Here is an 11580-nt window from a genome sequence, read left to right on the forward strand (position 1 = left end):
TAGGGAGGCTGATAGTGGAGAAAACTGAAGTTTCTATGTTGAAGCAAACCACAAACCCTACAACATACATCATGTATAGATTAGAACCAACTAGGAGACAATATGGATCCCAATGGAAAAAATGGTGGGTCACTGCCAGGAGGAGTTCGTAGTGGTGGGGAAACAAAGCGGGACCATTCGTTGTTTTTTAGGATGCAAACATGGACATATAGATCTGAAACTGAACCGAAACTCAAACCAGAATAAGAACGGACGAATGGGCCAGCTGCTTGCTTAACAAAGAAGGAAAATTTAGGACTACTGTCATGGAGGATGACACCAAATTGCCCGTACAAATTAGCAGTGTGTTGAGGTGGAACAAGAGGGACTCTAGGCATTCTAGGTGCTAGGAATGTCCGAGAAATTGGAGGAGTTGGACAAACAGAGAAGAAACCACCATCGAGGCCCCTGACCAAGATGAGCAACTGACCTGCTTCAGATGCAAGGATGTTGTCCGTGGAAAATGTGGCCACATCCACCCTAGAAAGAAGAGCAGCTTGTCCTCCATCAGGAGGGTGAGCCTCGACGTCCACAAGACGTACGTGAAGCTCGAAGATATGCTCAAAAGCAGTAATGAAACCGAGGACGGCTGGAGCATTCCGGCGAGCGTACTCCATGGTGAACTGCTGGGAGCTACATATCTCGAACCATCTAGAGCTAACTACAAAACTACGAACAAGGGATCTAGTGCAGCCTAACCTAATGAGAATATCACTCAAAATATTGTTATCTAAGAGAGATGAGAAATCTAGCTGCTCCATGTCCATGGTGAATGGAGGAGGATAGCGGTTGGTTTGGGAAAGAAGGGTAGAATGGGGTGTAATACAGGCAAAGGTGGGGAAGTGGGCCATCACATGACAAAATAACTTGGGTTGAAATAAATGTTACAAACATGAGAGGTCTAATTGAAAATAATGTCCAAGATAGACGATAAATGTCTGACAATTAAAATTATTAAAATCTAAACGATGATTAAACTCTCAAGCTTAACACGTGCAGCATAGAGCAATTCAGATGGAGGACTTGAAGTGGTTGTCATCAGCTGTTGTGTATATCATCCCAAGATAAATCTGCTCTGTAATGACTTGCCTGGTGCATTATGCCAAATACAAAATGAAAGATGTATCAGAAATCTTATTAACAAAAATGATTATTGGTCTCTGTTATATCTTACATTATTTCGTCCCGACTGATGTCCAGTGCACTTCGGATCAACTTCAAGCTAACGCCATGCTGAATATCACTGTATTGAGACAAATGTGATTAAACTTGGAATTATCCTCGAGACTGGTGATGGATCTTTACTTTTAAACTACCGGTTATGCATGGCATTTCCAAGTAGCTTACTGTGGTTACATATGATAAAGGCAAACGGAACTTGGTGAATGAACGGGCAGTTATCCATTGTAACAAGCAAAGAACTTTATGTGTCAGCTAACCGTTACATACCTATAAGCTGGATCACGCAGGATGGCAAATATCTTGTCCTTGGTTGATGAATGCAAAGGTACCTCAGCCGGTGTAATTGACGGGCCCTTTGGGAACACAGTTGATGCTGACGAGACCGGTTTTATTTTTGCCTATGAGATGTAACATGTGTGTGAATGAATGTATGTATCACGTAGTTATAACGTAATAATAATAATAACTATTACCTTGAGAGTGTTTTTCTTGCGAATCTCTAATGTTGTATGTATGGTATACAAGTAGTGATGCATAGTGTCATTGTAGTTCTCGATTACCTTGCAATATTTTAAAATGTGTGTCTAATTAAAAATGAATATCTTGTGTGTATTGATTTGCTGAATAGAGTCGGAGACAGATAAAGAAAAAAGTGACTAATATAACCTGATCTTGAAAGCTTTAATCTAAAGGAATCTTTCATTCATCGCAGGTTTGCCAAACAGTTGAACATAATCACCATTGCTGCATATAATATTAAACCTTCAAACTAGTGCAATTTACCAGACTTGCAATTATTATATGATCCTGATGGTAACATTAATATAGGAAAGGAACCTTGTTGACCAGGCAAGCTTAAAGTCAGCAGGGGTTTCCGGCCTGAAGAAGCGAGATAAAAAAGCAACGGTTCCCATCAGGATAACCTAAAAAGGAAATGTATATTAAGAAAATTAATAGGACGGGTTTGATAATGGAAATGATAGGATATATTCACTCACTGATGAAACATTCTCTCCGTCAACTAAGATAGGATAACACTCTATGTCCTGGAGAAATCCATCATATAGCTGCTTGATTGTCATAGGACGGAGAGTGGAAGGATGAGCCTGTGGATTTGATCTAGGTTAATAAAACTGCAATAATTCTACCATGAAAGTTTGGAAGAAAAGGACAGTCGTAATACTCACAGGGATTGCCTGGGTGCCAGTTGAGTGTGCTGGGAAAACCATCATGGCTTCGGCGGTGAACAAAGCATCGGTCGCCTCGGAGTTGGGATCCATCACGTCGGTGTGTATGAGAACGAGGTAGCTAGGTTGAGTTATATATACAACTTTGAGGTACTAGTCTATGGAGAGCTCAAGCAACACAACTGTTTAAGTTGATTTGACATATGGGTGGGAGCTGGCCAGAAGGAATCCAAGGGAGGCGCTATCTGAACGGGAAGGCAAATGGTTTTGACTGGGTTTTCAGTGGGATAATTTGTTGATGAAAGTGTGATTTGATTTTAAGATCTAAAATATAGTTATATGTTTTGTTACTAACAGAAGGTGGCACAGGGTGTCTCACTGGCAAAAGAAGTGTTTAGGGCGCTCCAGCAGGACAGTTGGTAATGTCAGAAACCAAATAAAGAACAAGAATGCCGTGTTGATAAGGAGGGAAGGGTGGGTGTATATTATTATAATAAAATACATGCATCCCTTAGAGAGGAGCAGTACCATGCCATGGGGCACATCCCATCCTGTGCAAAGTGTTGGACAGTACACAAGTCCATCCAATAGACCAATGGACAATGCAATGCTCTATCAAAACGATGCGGTACAACAGTACATGAGATAAGTTGGATTTGACAACAAAGCTTAACAATTGCACCTGCGCGCTGTATGGTCCTGATTAGGACAATGCCCCCATCAGTATCGCCAAAAGTATGTGTATTGTGGTTGGTTGTAGACAGATGGATACATTTAGTATCAGGCCTATACATAAGAGTGGGATGGACAATGAATCGCCACAACACTTCTTCATCAGAAACCATAGAACTTTAAGATAACATGTCCACTGTAGCTCCGATATATGGATGCGCATGCGGCTTGCCTTGTGCCAGGAAAGCTGGCTCTGCCATGGCGAGGCAGGACAAGTTCTACTACAGCTGCGTGAACTATGGGGTAAGAAATATAAAAGAAAAGAGGAACAAGATTCCCTCCTATACAAAGCAGATTCCCCTGACTAAAGATTATTTTCCTCTTGTTCTTGATGTTTATATGCAGGTTCAGAGAAAAGTGTGCGAGGTCTACATGTGGGAGGATGCACTAGAGGAATACATGCAGAAGAGAATCCGAGCTGAACGAGTGAGGCTGCGCGAGGTTACCGAGGATTGAGATGAGTTCATTGAGGAGATGGCTGAAAGAAACAGGGAGATCAGGAATCTCAGGACGATGAACAAGGTGCTACAGCTTGCTCTCGCGTCCATCGCACCAGTGGCAGCGATGATTGCAGTCACGGTTGCGTGGTTTGGGAAATGACTAGTTGGTTAAGATGAAGTGGGAATTAATTTCCTTTAGTTTGTTCTGCAACTTTTCCTTTGTGCGAGTTTAGTTAATCTTAAGTTGCATGCTCTTTAACTTTCCTATTTCTTTATGTTCTACAATCTAGCTTTCTTTGTTACCAATAAAGTTGTTTTTGATCTAGTGGTGCATGAGTTATTTTGGCACAAGTCTGGGCAGTGATTTATGTACGAGAAATGGAAAGAAAATGCATGAAGTTGCATTTGACTTGACCGTTGGAACTTATTAGTAATATGCTGCCGCACCTCAGGAAAAAGAACAGTTTTGGTACTTGTCAGCTACAGAAGAGATACGATGTTTGCATATGCACTTAGGCGTTTGAACCTAGGTACTTTTACTCAATCAACAAAGGACTTTTTATGCTATGTGCCTCGGGAGGTGAGATTGTGAACGCTGACATTTTAAGAGGATGAACCAACTTAAACTACTTATAAGCAACGATGTATTTCTGGTTGATCTTGGTGGTTACAAAAACAATGTTCGGTATTCATCGTTAATATTCTCATTATATATAACTACTAGTTGAAAAAAAGAAACACCAGAAATATTTGGTTACATAATGGTTTAAGAGTTGTCTTGGGTACAGTACCATCACAGAAAAATAACTTTTATACAATGGCTTGTCAGCGGGAAGGTCAAAAGAAAGATTGGCCCAAATTTTAGAATTTTTGTGCAGTCACGGGCGGGTAGTTGGGTGTCCAGTACAAAAAGATTCCCAACACCTATCTAGACCCCTATCACATTCACTTGTTGAAAAGGACGAGCTGTGAGGGGGGAGTCCATTGACAGAGCTTCATTCTCAGCTGTTGCTGCTCCTCACTCATCACAAAGGATGAAAAAGGTACTAACTTCTCGATTCAGAGAGGAGGTTTAATCTATAAGCTTTTGGGGGCGGGGTGTTGGGGAGTTTTTGTGTGTTTTCCCCTTATAGTTGGATTCTTATCCATGTCGAATTTGCTGTGGTAGCTTATTTTGTGTGGCATTTCCCTTAACTGTTTGCAATGATCCTAGTTTCTGACATTTGATACTTGCCGTAATATTTATTACTGAAATCTAAATGCTAATATTAGAGATACCTGATGTATTGCATGGATGGTATAATTCTTAAAAAGAAACGGTTATCCCCTACCTGATGAATGTAATGGATGAATAAGACCTGGCGTTGAAAAGAATTTGGCATAGTTGTTAAAGCATTATATCTGCAAGCAAAGATAATGAATTATACATTAATATAATTTATCTACTAGTGGGATCAGAAATAGTGTGCATTATTAAGAACGAGGATTAATTTATTGCAAATTTAACTGCAAACAGAGCGCAGAGATATGCATTTTTACACTGCATCCAAATGTCTGACTGGGCTGGGACTTAACTAGGAAAATGTGGAGAACTGAAGAGATTGGGAAGATGTGAATGCAATATGAAGTATTGCCTAACTCTATAATAGTTAATATGAAACACATATTGCTTGCTTGCTTATGTATTATATCTGCAATTAATATCATGGACTATATATTCATAAATTGTACATAGTGTGATAATAAAATATTATGAGGACTATGGGATGTAAATATATGCACAGCTTGATTATCTGTAGTGTGTATTGAGATTGGTTTTTGTTGCATTCAGCCTCACACATCAATGTTATTCATAAAGTTGTAGCCTATACATGTCCCCTGACTCTGTTTTTAACACATTTCAGGAGATGGTATCTAGTTCATCATCAGCTGATTACCACCAGTCCGATGAGGAAAAATCAGAAGGGTTCGATGTGTATCCTACACAACAAATCGGTGTAAACAAAGACTCAGAGTCTGATGGAGATGGAAAGGGGAAGAAGAAGGCATCACAGAACCCAATAAATTCAAGGAGCAGCATAAAAAAGATGAAGGGCTTGGCTGATGGACTGTCTGAAGAAAAGAAGGGTCTAGTACATGAGATGGAGTTTGAAGGTATACTAGATTTACCAACAATAAAAAAGTCGAACAGGCAACAATCCATGTGGCTTATGAGCAAGGTTGATGAGAAGGCATCTGCTATTATAATTGATGCAAGGAGAGACTTACCTTTCAACGACGGAGATGTCGGCAAGGTTCTTGGAGTGCCATCAGTAGGATCTCCTGTTACAAGGAATGCACCAGACCACGTGGCATAGAATGTCTGTGATATCTTAGGTATTGACATTGGAGATAATAAGATCACACCGATAGTTAAAATATGGAAGACCCATGACAAAGGCTGAAGCAGGAAAATTCAAGGTTGCTTTTGCGATATGCGCAATGACTTTCCTCCTAGCCTCGCCGCTTAAGCACAACTACTTCATGACAGACTATTGGAATGCCCTGAACATACCTGATATGATTCGAATGTTCAATTGGGGAAGGTACATTAGAGAAGAGTTGTTGTCCTCTGCTGGTAGGGTGAAGTCTAAACTGCTAGGCAGGAAACTGAAGTCAAATCTCATTGGATGCACATTCTTCTTGCAGGTTCGAGAGAATGTGTCTTTTCGAATTAAAGCTATGTTCAAACCACTAATCAGGCGAATGTTTTATGTCACATGTTTTCTATCTTGACAACCTAGAACGAGAGGATAAGAACCTGGCCCACGACGTGTTCCCCAGGTGCAAGCCCTACACACAAATGACTATTCAGAAATTATTGACAAAGACACAACAACTGGGAAACATGCAGAGATTGTGGTATATGGACACCTGCTGGTAAGTCAACATATAGACCACAGTAGTTGGCAATGGTTTTATGATCGCAAGGATTATGGATTTTTTAGACTATGTTGCATGTGTTATCTATTGCTTGAGCTGTTAAATTCTCTGCATTGATGTTCTATGTGATGAATTACTATGAAATTTTATATTGGTAGTACTGTTCACCTCAATTATCTACCTATAGGCATAGTTTGAAGTTAGTTCTACTTATAATTTTTTGTTTAATTATCCATCCATCGAGATGTTTTAGTCATAGGTTTACTGAGAATTTATACTAGCATTGGTAAAAATGCTTTTTGATGTAAGCTTATTGAGCTCATTTTGGAGTAATGTTTACAGCCAAGGAAGCCGGGGACAGTATGCTACAACCGTAACCACATGGCCACAGCAGCTCAAAATACAATAGATGGATGCGGTGTTGGGTGCAACACAGACGGAATGGCGGGTGATAGAGTGCTCACAGAAGTAAGAATTGATATAAATAAAAATCTATATGTTTCAGTATGAATTGAAATTTAGTCTGACATAACATTATGCTAACTTTTATAAAAAATGCAGTTTCAAGGGATTATTATAAACAAGGTCGAGCAGTATTCTAACAAGTGCCAGGCAGTCGTACATCTGGTATCAAGGAAGGGTGAAAGATTAAACAAGAGACACGCAACAGAATGGGAGGAGATTGTCAATGATACAAAAGGGCTATTAGTTGCAGAGAGTGCAAAGATAGTTGCAGACATCAACCAAATAACTGAAGCAATGAAGGGAAGAAAGAAGAGAGCCAAGTATTCAAAAAAAATAGGTGTGTAAACTAAAGAAAATATAATGATGTTTGCGCTTATAAAATCATAGCAGAGCTTTTTAACTGAACAATGTGGTTTTTTGCTATTCCTCAGATGGCATTCAAGGAGATGCAGAGACTCCACTGAGCATAAAGTCGGCAGAGGGAAATTCCGCAAATGTTCATCCACTGGGGAAAAGGCAAGGAGGGTTGAAAAGAAGGAAGGTTGTGGCATCATAGAGACACACACCTAAAAGGAAAAGGATAGAGAGCTCTGAAGAATCTGAAGGTGCACATGAAGAAGCACATAAAGCAATTGATGACTTGCTTGAAGCAGCAGATGAATATAGTAGGGGCAGACTGGGGTGGTTGGCGATGAGACTGGACAGTTAGAGGACAAAACCAGAAACAGCTTGACAATGTCAGAGTTATGTGGGGCTACAAGAAATGAAGTTATATGTTCTCCACAACATGCAAATGGACATGATGATGGTGAAGAAAAACAAAAGGAGGGTATGGAAGTTAATCAATTGTCAATAGTTCCTTCCGAAGAACAAGAGAACCTAGATGGTGGTGCATCAATTCATGATATAGAGATGCGAGAAGGTTCAAAGTTGTAATGACAAGGCTTAGGAAGACAGACTTGATGAATGCATTCACAACAGTTTTGTCATCAAAAGGTATGGTATTTAGATGCGTATGATTGATCATCATTTACAACAACAACAAAATGCAATGCTCTAATGCATTATTCTATGCATTTTTCAGAATTGACGGTTGCGTCAGCAAACAACACGCCAGGTTCAGCAGCAACAAATGTGCAAGCTATCAGAGGTAAACTTGATATATTAACCAATTCGCTTGATTGTTAATAGCAGCAGCTAATAGAATTGATTGATTGTTAACAACAGCAACTAATATAATTGCTTTCTGACCGCAATGAGAAATCTGCTGTTTTTGTCAAACAGATTCGGGCATGCAGATTGTCAGCACTCCAGCACCAAACCAATTGTCTGCAAGTAAATCTAACAGGACTTCTACGGTTAGCCTCCACCGCTAGATGTGTGCTATCGATCTTGACATTAGGGAGGAGATTGAGGAGGGAGCAATCAACTTGAGCATCGCCATGTCGCAAGGATCATTTAGCACACAACCACAGCCAAGGAGGGTAGTGAAGCCTGGGAAATACGCAAGGTCTCTGTTTGTAATGGTTATGACCCTCCTACTAGAGCTCTAGCGAATGTGGTGCAAATATACAAGTTGTTTTATAGGGAGAATGCGAACAAGCTGAAAGAGTAAGCTATCCGAATGAAAATATTTTTGTTTATTTTTGGTTTCCAAAATTAACATTTGTACTGCCTAGTTTGTTGAGAGCAATATGCTTTGATTGAAATATGTAGCATGTGGATTATTAGCTCAAACCCAAAATACATGGACATTAGCAGAGCATAGCTGCGTGAGATGCTACGTGATGGTGGTCAGGTGGATAATGTGCTGATGACATTGGCGATGAGAAGGTACCAGTAGATGGATGTTGTTTTTGCTGCTGCCAAAGGGGAAGGATGCTAGCGACATTGGCTAGAGCCAGATTTTGTGGTGAGGACATTATATCCCTGTGTTTGTTGAATAACACCAGTTTTGATTTTTCAGCTATGCCATACTCATAGATTTTCTAAATCATGCAGAACCATGTGAGCAGGGAAGACAACATTTCAAAAATGAGGTACATAAAGGACATGTTTGTCAGACCTCATATCACGTATGAGGTTAATAAGAGCACAGAGGTGAAAATAAACGAGCAAAAAGTTAATATATGATTGATCAACTCTGGTATATGGACATTAATATCGAGCTACTTTATTTTATGATATTCAGTTTGTGTTGCCCGTGAAATTCGACTTCAAATGGTCTACATACATATGGGATTTCCCAAGGGCAAAGATTTTTGTCCTTGACCCAACAATGAACAATTGAGACGAGTTTGACAAGTAAATTCAGCTGAGGCACAGGAAGGTGGCGGATGAGCTTCACAAGGCCATAAAGATATGCATAAAGGCATTCTTCCCTGGATGGGAGCCAGACATGAGTTCGTGGAATACATGCTTCCCAAGGAGCCTGCCAACAGGGATATGCAGGAAGTAAGGATTTCTTGGGGGTCTAATTAGTAAGACTTCTCAGCATTACTATTCAAATGAAATTGTTCCTGACGTTATTTCTCTTGACACATCTTGCAGGGAAGACACTGATACGTCCATTTTGCATCATGCTTTTATATCGATATTTATTGCATTATGTGCTGTTATTACACATTATGTCACAATACTTATGCCTATTCTCTCTTATTTTACAAGGTTTACATAAAAAGGGAGAATGCCGGCAGCTGGGATTCTGGGCTGAAAAAGGAGCAAATATTAGAGACCTATTCTGCACAGCTCCAAAAGTCCTGAAACTTCACGGAAGATGTTTTCCAAATATATAAAAAATACTGAGAACAAGAACCTCACCAGGGGGGCCACACCCTGCCCACGAGGGTGGGGGGCGCGCCCTACCCCCATGGGCGCGCCCCCTACCTCGTGGGCCCCCTGGTGGCCCTCCGGTGGCCATCTTCTGCTATATGGAGTCTTTCGATGGAAAAAAAATCATAAGCCATCTTCTCGGCCGAAACTCCGCCGCCATGAGGCGGAACCTTGGCGGAACCAATATAGGGCTCTGGCGGAGCTGTTCTACCGGGGAAACTTCCCTCCCGGAGGGGGAAATCATCGCCATCGTCATCACCAACGCTCCTCTCATCTGGAGAGGGCAATCTCCATCAACATCTTCATCAGCACCATCTCATCTCAAAACCCTAGTTCATCTCTTGTATCCAATTCTTATCTCCAAGTCCGCGATTGATCCTAGTAGGTTGCTAGTAGTGTTAATTACTCCTTGTAGTTGATGCTAGTTGGTTTAATTGGTGGAAGATCATATGTTCAGATCCTATATGCATATTAATGCCCCTCTGGTTATGAACATGTTTATGCTTTTTGAGTAGTTACTTTTGTTCCTGAGGACATGGGAGAAGTCTTGCTATTAGTAGTCATGTGAATTTGGTATTCGTTCGATATTTTGATGAGATATATGTTGTCTCTCCTCTAGTGGTGTTATGTGAACGTCGACTACATGACACTTCACCATTATTTGGCCCTAGAGGAAGGCATTGGGAAGTAATAAGTAGATGATGGGTTGCTAGAGTGACAGAAGTTTAAACCCAAGTTTATGCGTTGCTTCGTAAGGGGATGATTTGGATCCATATGTTTCATGCTATGGTTAGGTTTACCTTAATACTTTTGTTGTATTTGCGGACGTTTGCAATAGAGGTTAATCATAAGTGGGATGCTTGTCCAAGTAAGGGCAGCACCCAAGCACCGGTCCACCCACATACCAAATTATCAAAGTACCGAACACGAATCATATGAACATGATGAAAACTAGCTTGATGATATTCCCATGTGTCCTCGGGAGCGCTTTACATCATACAAGAGTTTGTCCAGGCTTGTCCTTTGCTACAAAAAGGATTGGGCCACCTTGCTGCACCTTATTTACTTTTGTTACTGGTTGCTCGTTACAAATTATCTTATCACAAAACTATCTGTTACCACTTATTTCAGTACTTGCAGAGAATACCTTGCTGGAAACCGCTTATCATTTCCTTCTGCTCCTCGTTGGGTTCGACACTCTTACTTATCGAAAGGACTACGATAGATCCCCTATACTTGTGGGTCATCAAGACTCTTTTCTGGCGCCGTTGCTGGGGAGTGAAGCGCCTTTGGTAGGTAGAATTTGGTAAGGAAAAATTTATATAGTGTGCTGAAATTTACTGTCACTTATTACCATGGAAGGTAATCCTCTGAGGGGCTTGTTCGGGGTATCTTCACCCCGACCAGTAGAGCAAAGAGTTACTCCTCAACCTACTGAACCTATTGAAAATGAAAATGAAAATGAAAATGCTTGCTTTGAAGTTCCTTCAGGTATGATAGAAAAACTGCTAGCTAATCCTTTTTTAGGAGATGGAACAAAACATCCTGATGAACATTTGATATATGTGGATCAAGTTTGTGGATTATTTAAGCTTGCAGGTGTACCCGGAGATGTTGTTAAGAAGAAGGTCTTCCCCTTATCTTTGAGGGGAGATGCATCGACATGGTATAGGCTATGTGATGATATGAGGTCTTGGAATTACAAACGATTGAAATTGGAATTTCATCAAAAGTTTTATCCTATGCATCTTATTCATCGTGATCGCAATTATATATATATA

At 40.4% G+C, this 11580-nt stretch overlaps 2 protein-coding genes and 1 long non-coding RNA gene across 3 annotated transcripts; 2 read left to right on the forward strand and 1 right to left on the reverse strand.

Annotated features, from left to right (window-relative positions):
- Nucleotides 1–903: 903 nt before the first annotated feature.
- LOC119297882 (replication protein A 32 kDa subunit B-like) lies at nt 904–2094 on the reverse strand. Its single transcript, XM_037575494.1, has 4 exons — nt 1695–2094; nt 1489–1619; nt 1214–1282; nt 904–1128 (listed from the first exon to the last, which is right to left on the reverse strand). Exons 1-4 carry the CDS (start codon nt 1755–1757, stop codon nt 1050–1052), a joined length of 342 nt encoding a protein of 113 aa, XP_037431391.1. The 5' UTR covers nt 1758–2094; the 3' UTR covers nt 904–1049.
- Nucleotides 2095–3614: 1520 nt separating this feature from the next.
- LOC119300007 lies at nt 3615–5996 on the forward strand. Its single transcript, XM_037577099.1, has 4 exons — nt 3615–3727; nt 4012–4049; nt 4541–4623; nt 5485–5996. The coding sequence occupies exons 1-4, from the start codon at nt 3615–3617 to the stop codon at nt 5935–5937; spliced, it is 687 nt and encodes a 228-aa protein (XP_037432996.1). The 3' UTR covers nt 5938–5996.
- Nucleotides 5997–6433: 437 nt separating this feature from the next.
- LOC119297883 lies at nt 6434–9060 on the forward strand. Its single transcript, XR_005145750.1, has 8 exons — nt 6434–6499; nt 6845–6970; nt 7064–7304; nt 7399–7963; nt 8052–8117; nt 8252–8578; nt 8684–8879; nt 8969–9060. It is a non-coding gene; the product is annotated as an uncharacterized LOC119297883 (long non-coding RNA).
- Nucleotides 9061–11580: the final 2520 nt, after the last annotated feature.

This window comes from Triticum dicoccoides, chromosome 5A, assembly GCF_002162155.2.
Source record: "Triticum dicoccoides isolate Atlit2015 ecotype Zavitan chromosome 5A, WEW_v2.0, whole genome shotgun sequence".
NCBI lineage: Eukaryota > Viridiplantae > Streptophyta > Magnoliopsida > Poales > Poaceae > Triticum > Triticum dicoccoides.

Coding starts and splice junctions, on each gene's coding strand:
- LOC119297882 (XM_037575494.1), bottom strand. CDS start 1,757: ATGCATCACTACTTGTATACCATACATACAACATTAGAGATTCGCAAG. Junction 1,620..1,694: donor GCAAGAAAAACACTCTCAAG/GTAATAGTTATT, acceptor TACATCTCATAG/GCAAAAATAAAACCGGTCTC. Junction 1,283..1,488: donor CTGCGTGATCCAGCTTATAG/GTATGTAACGGT, acceptor GTCTCAATACAG/TGATATTCAGCATGGCGTTA.
- LOC119300007 (XM_037577099.1), top strand. CDS start 3,615: ATGGCTGAAAGAAACAGGGAGATCAGGAATCTCAGGACGATGAACAAG. Junction 3,728..4,011: donor ATTGCAGTCACGGTTGCGTG/GTTTGGGAAATG, acceptor GGAACTTATTAG/TAATATGCTGCCGCACCTCA. Junction 4,624..5,484: donor CATCACAAAGGATGAAAAAG/GTACTAACTTCT, acceptor AACACATTTCAG/GAGATGGTATCTAGTTCATC.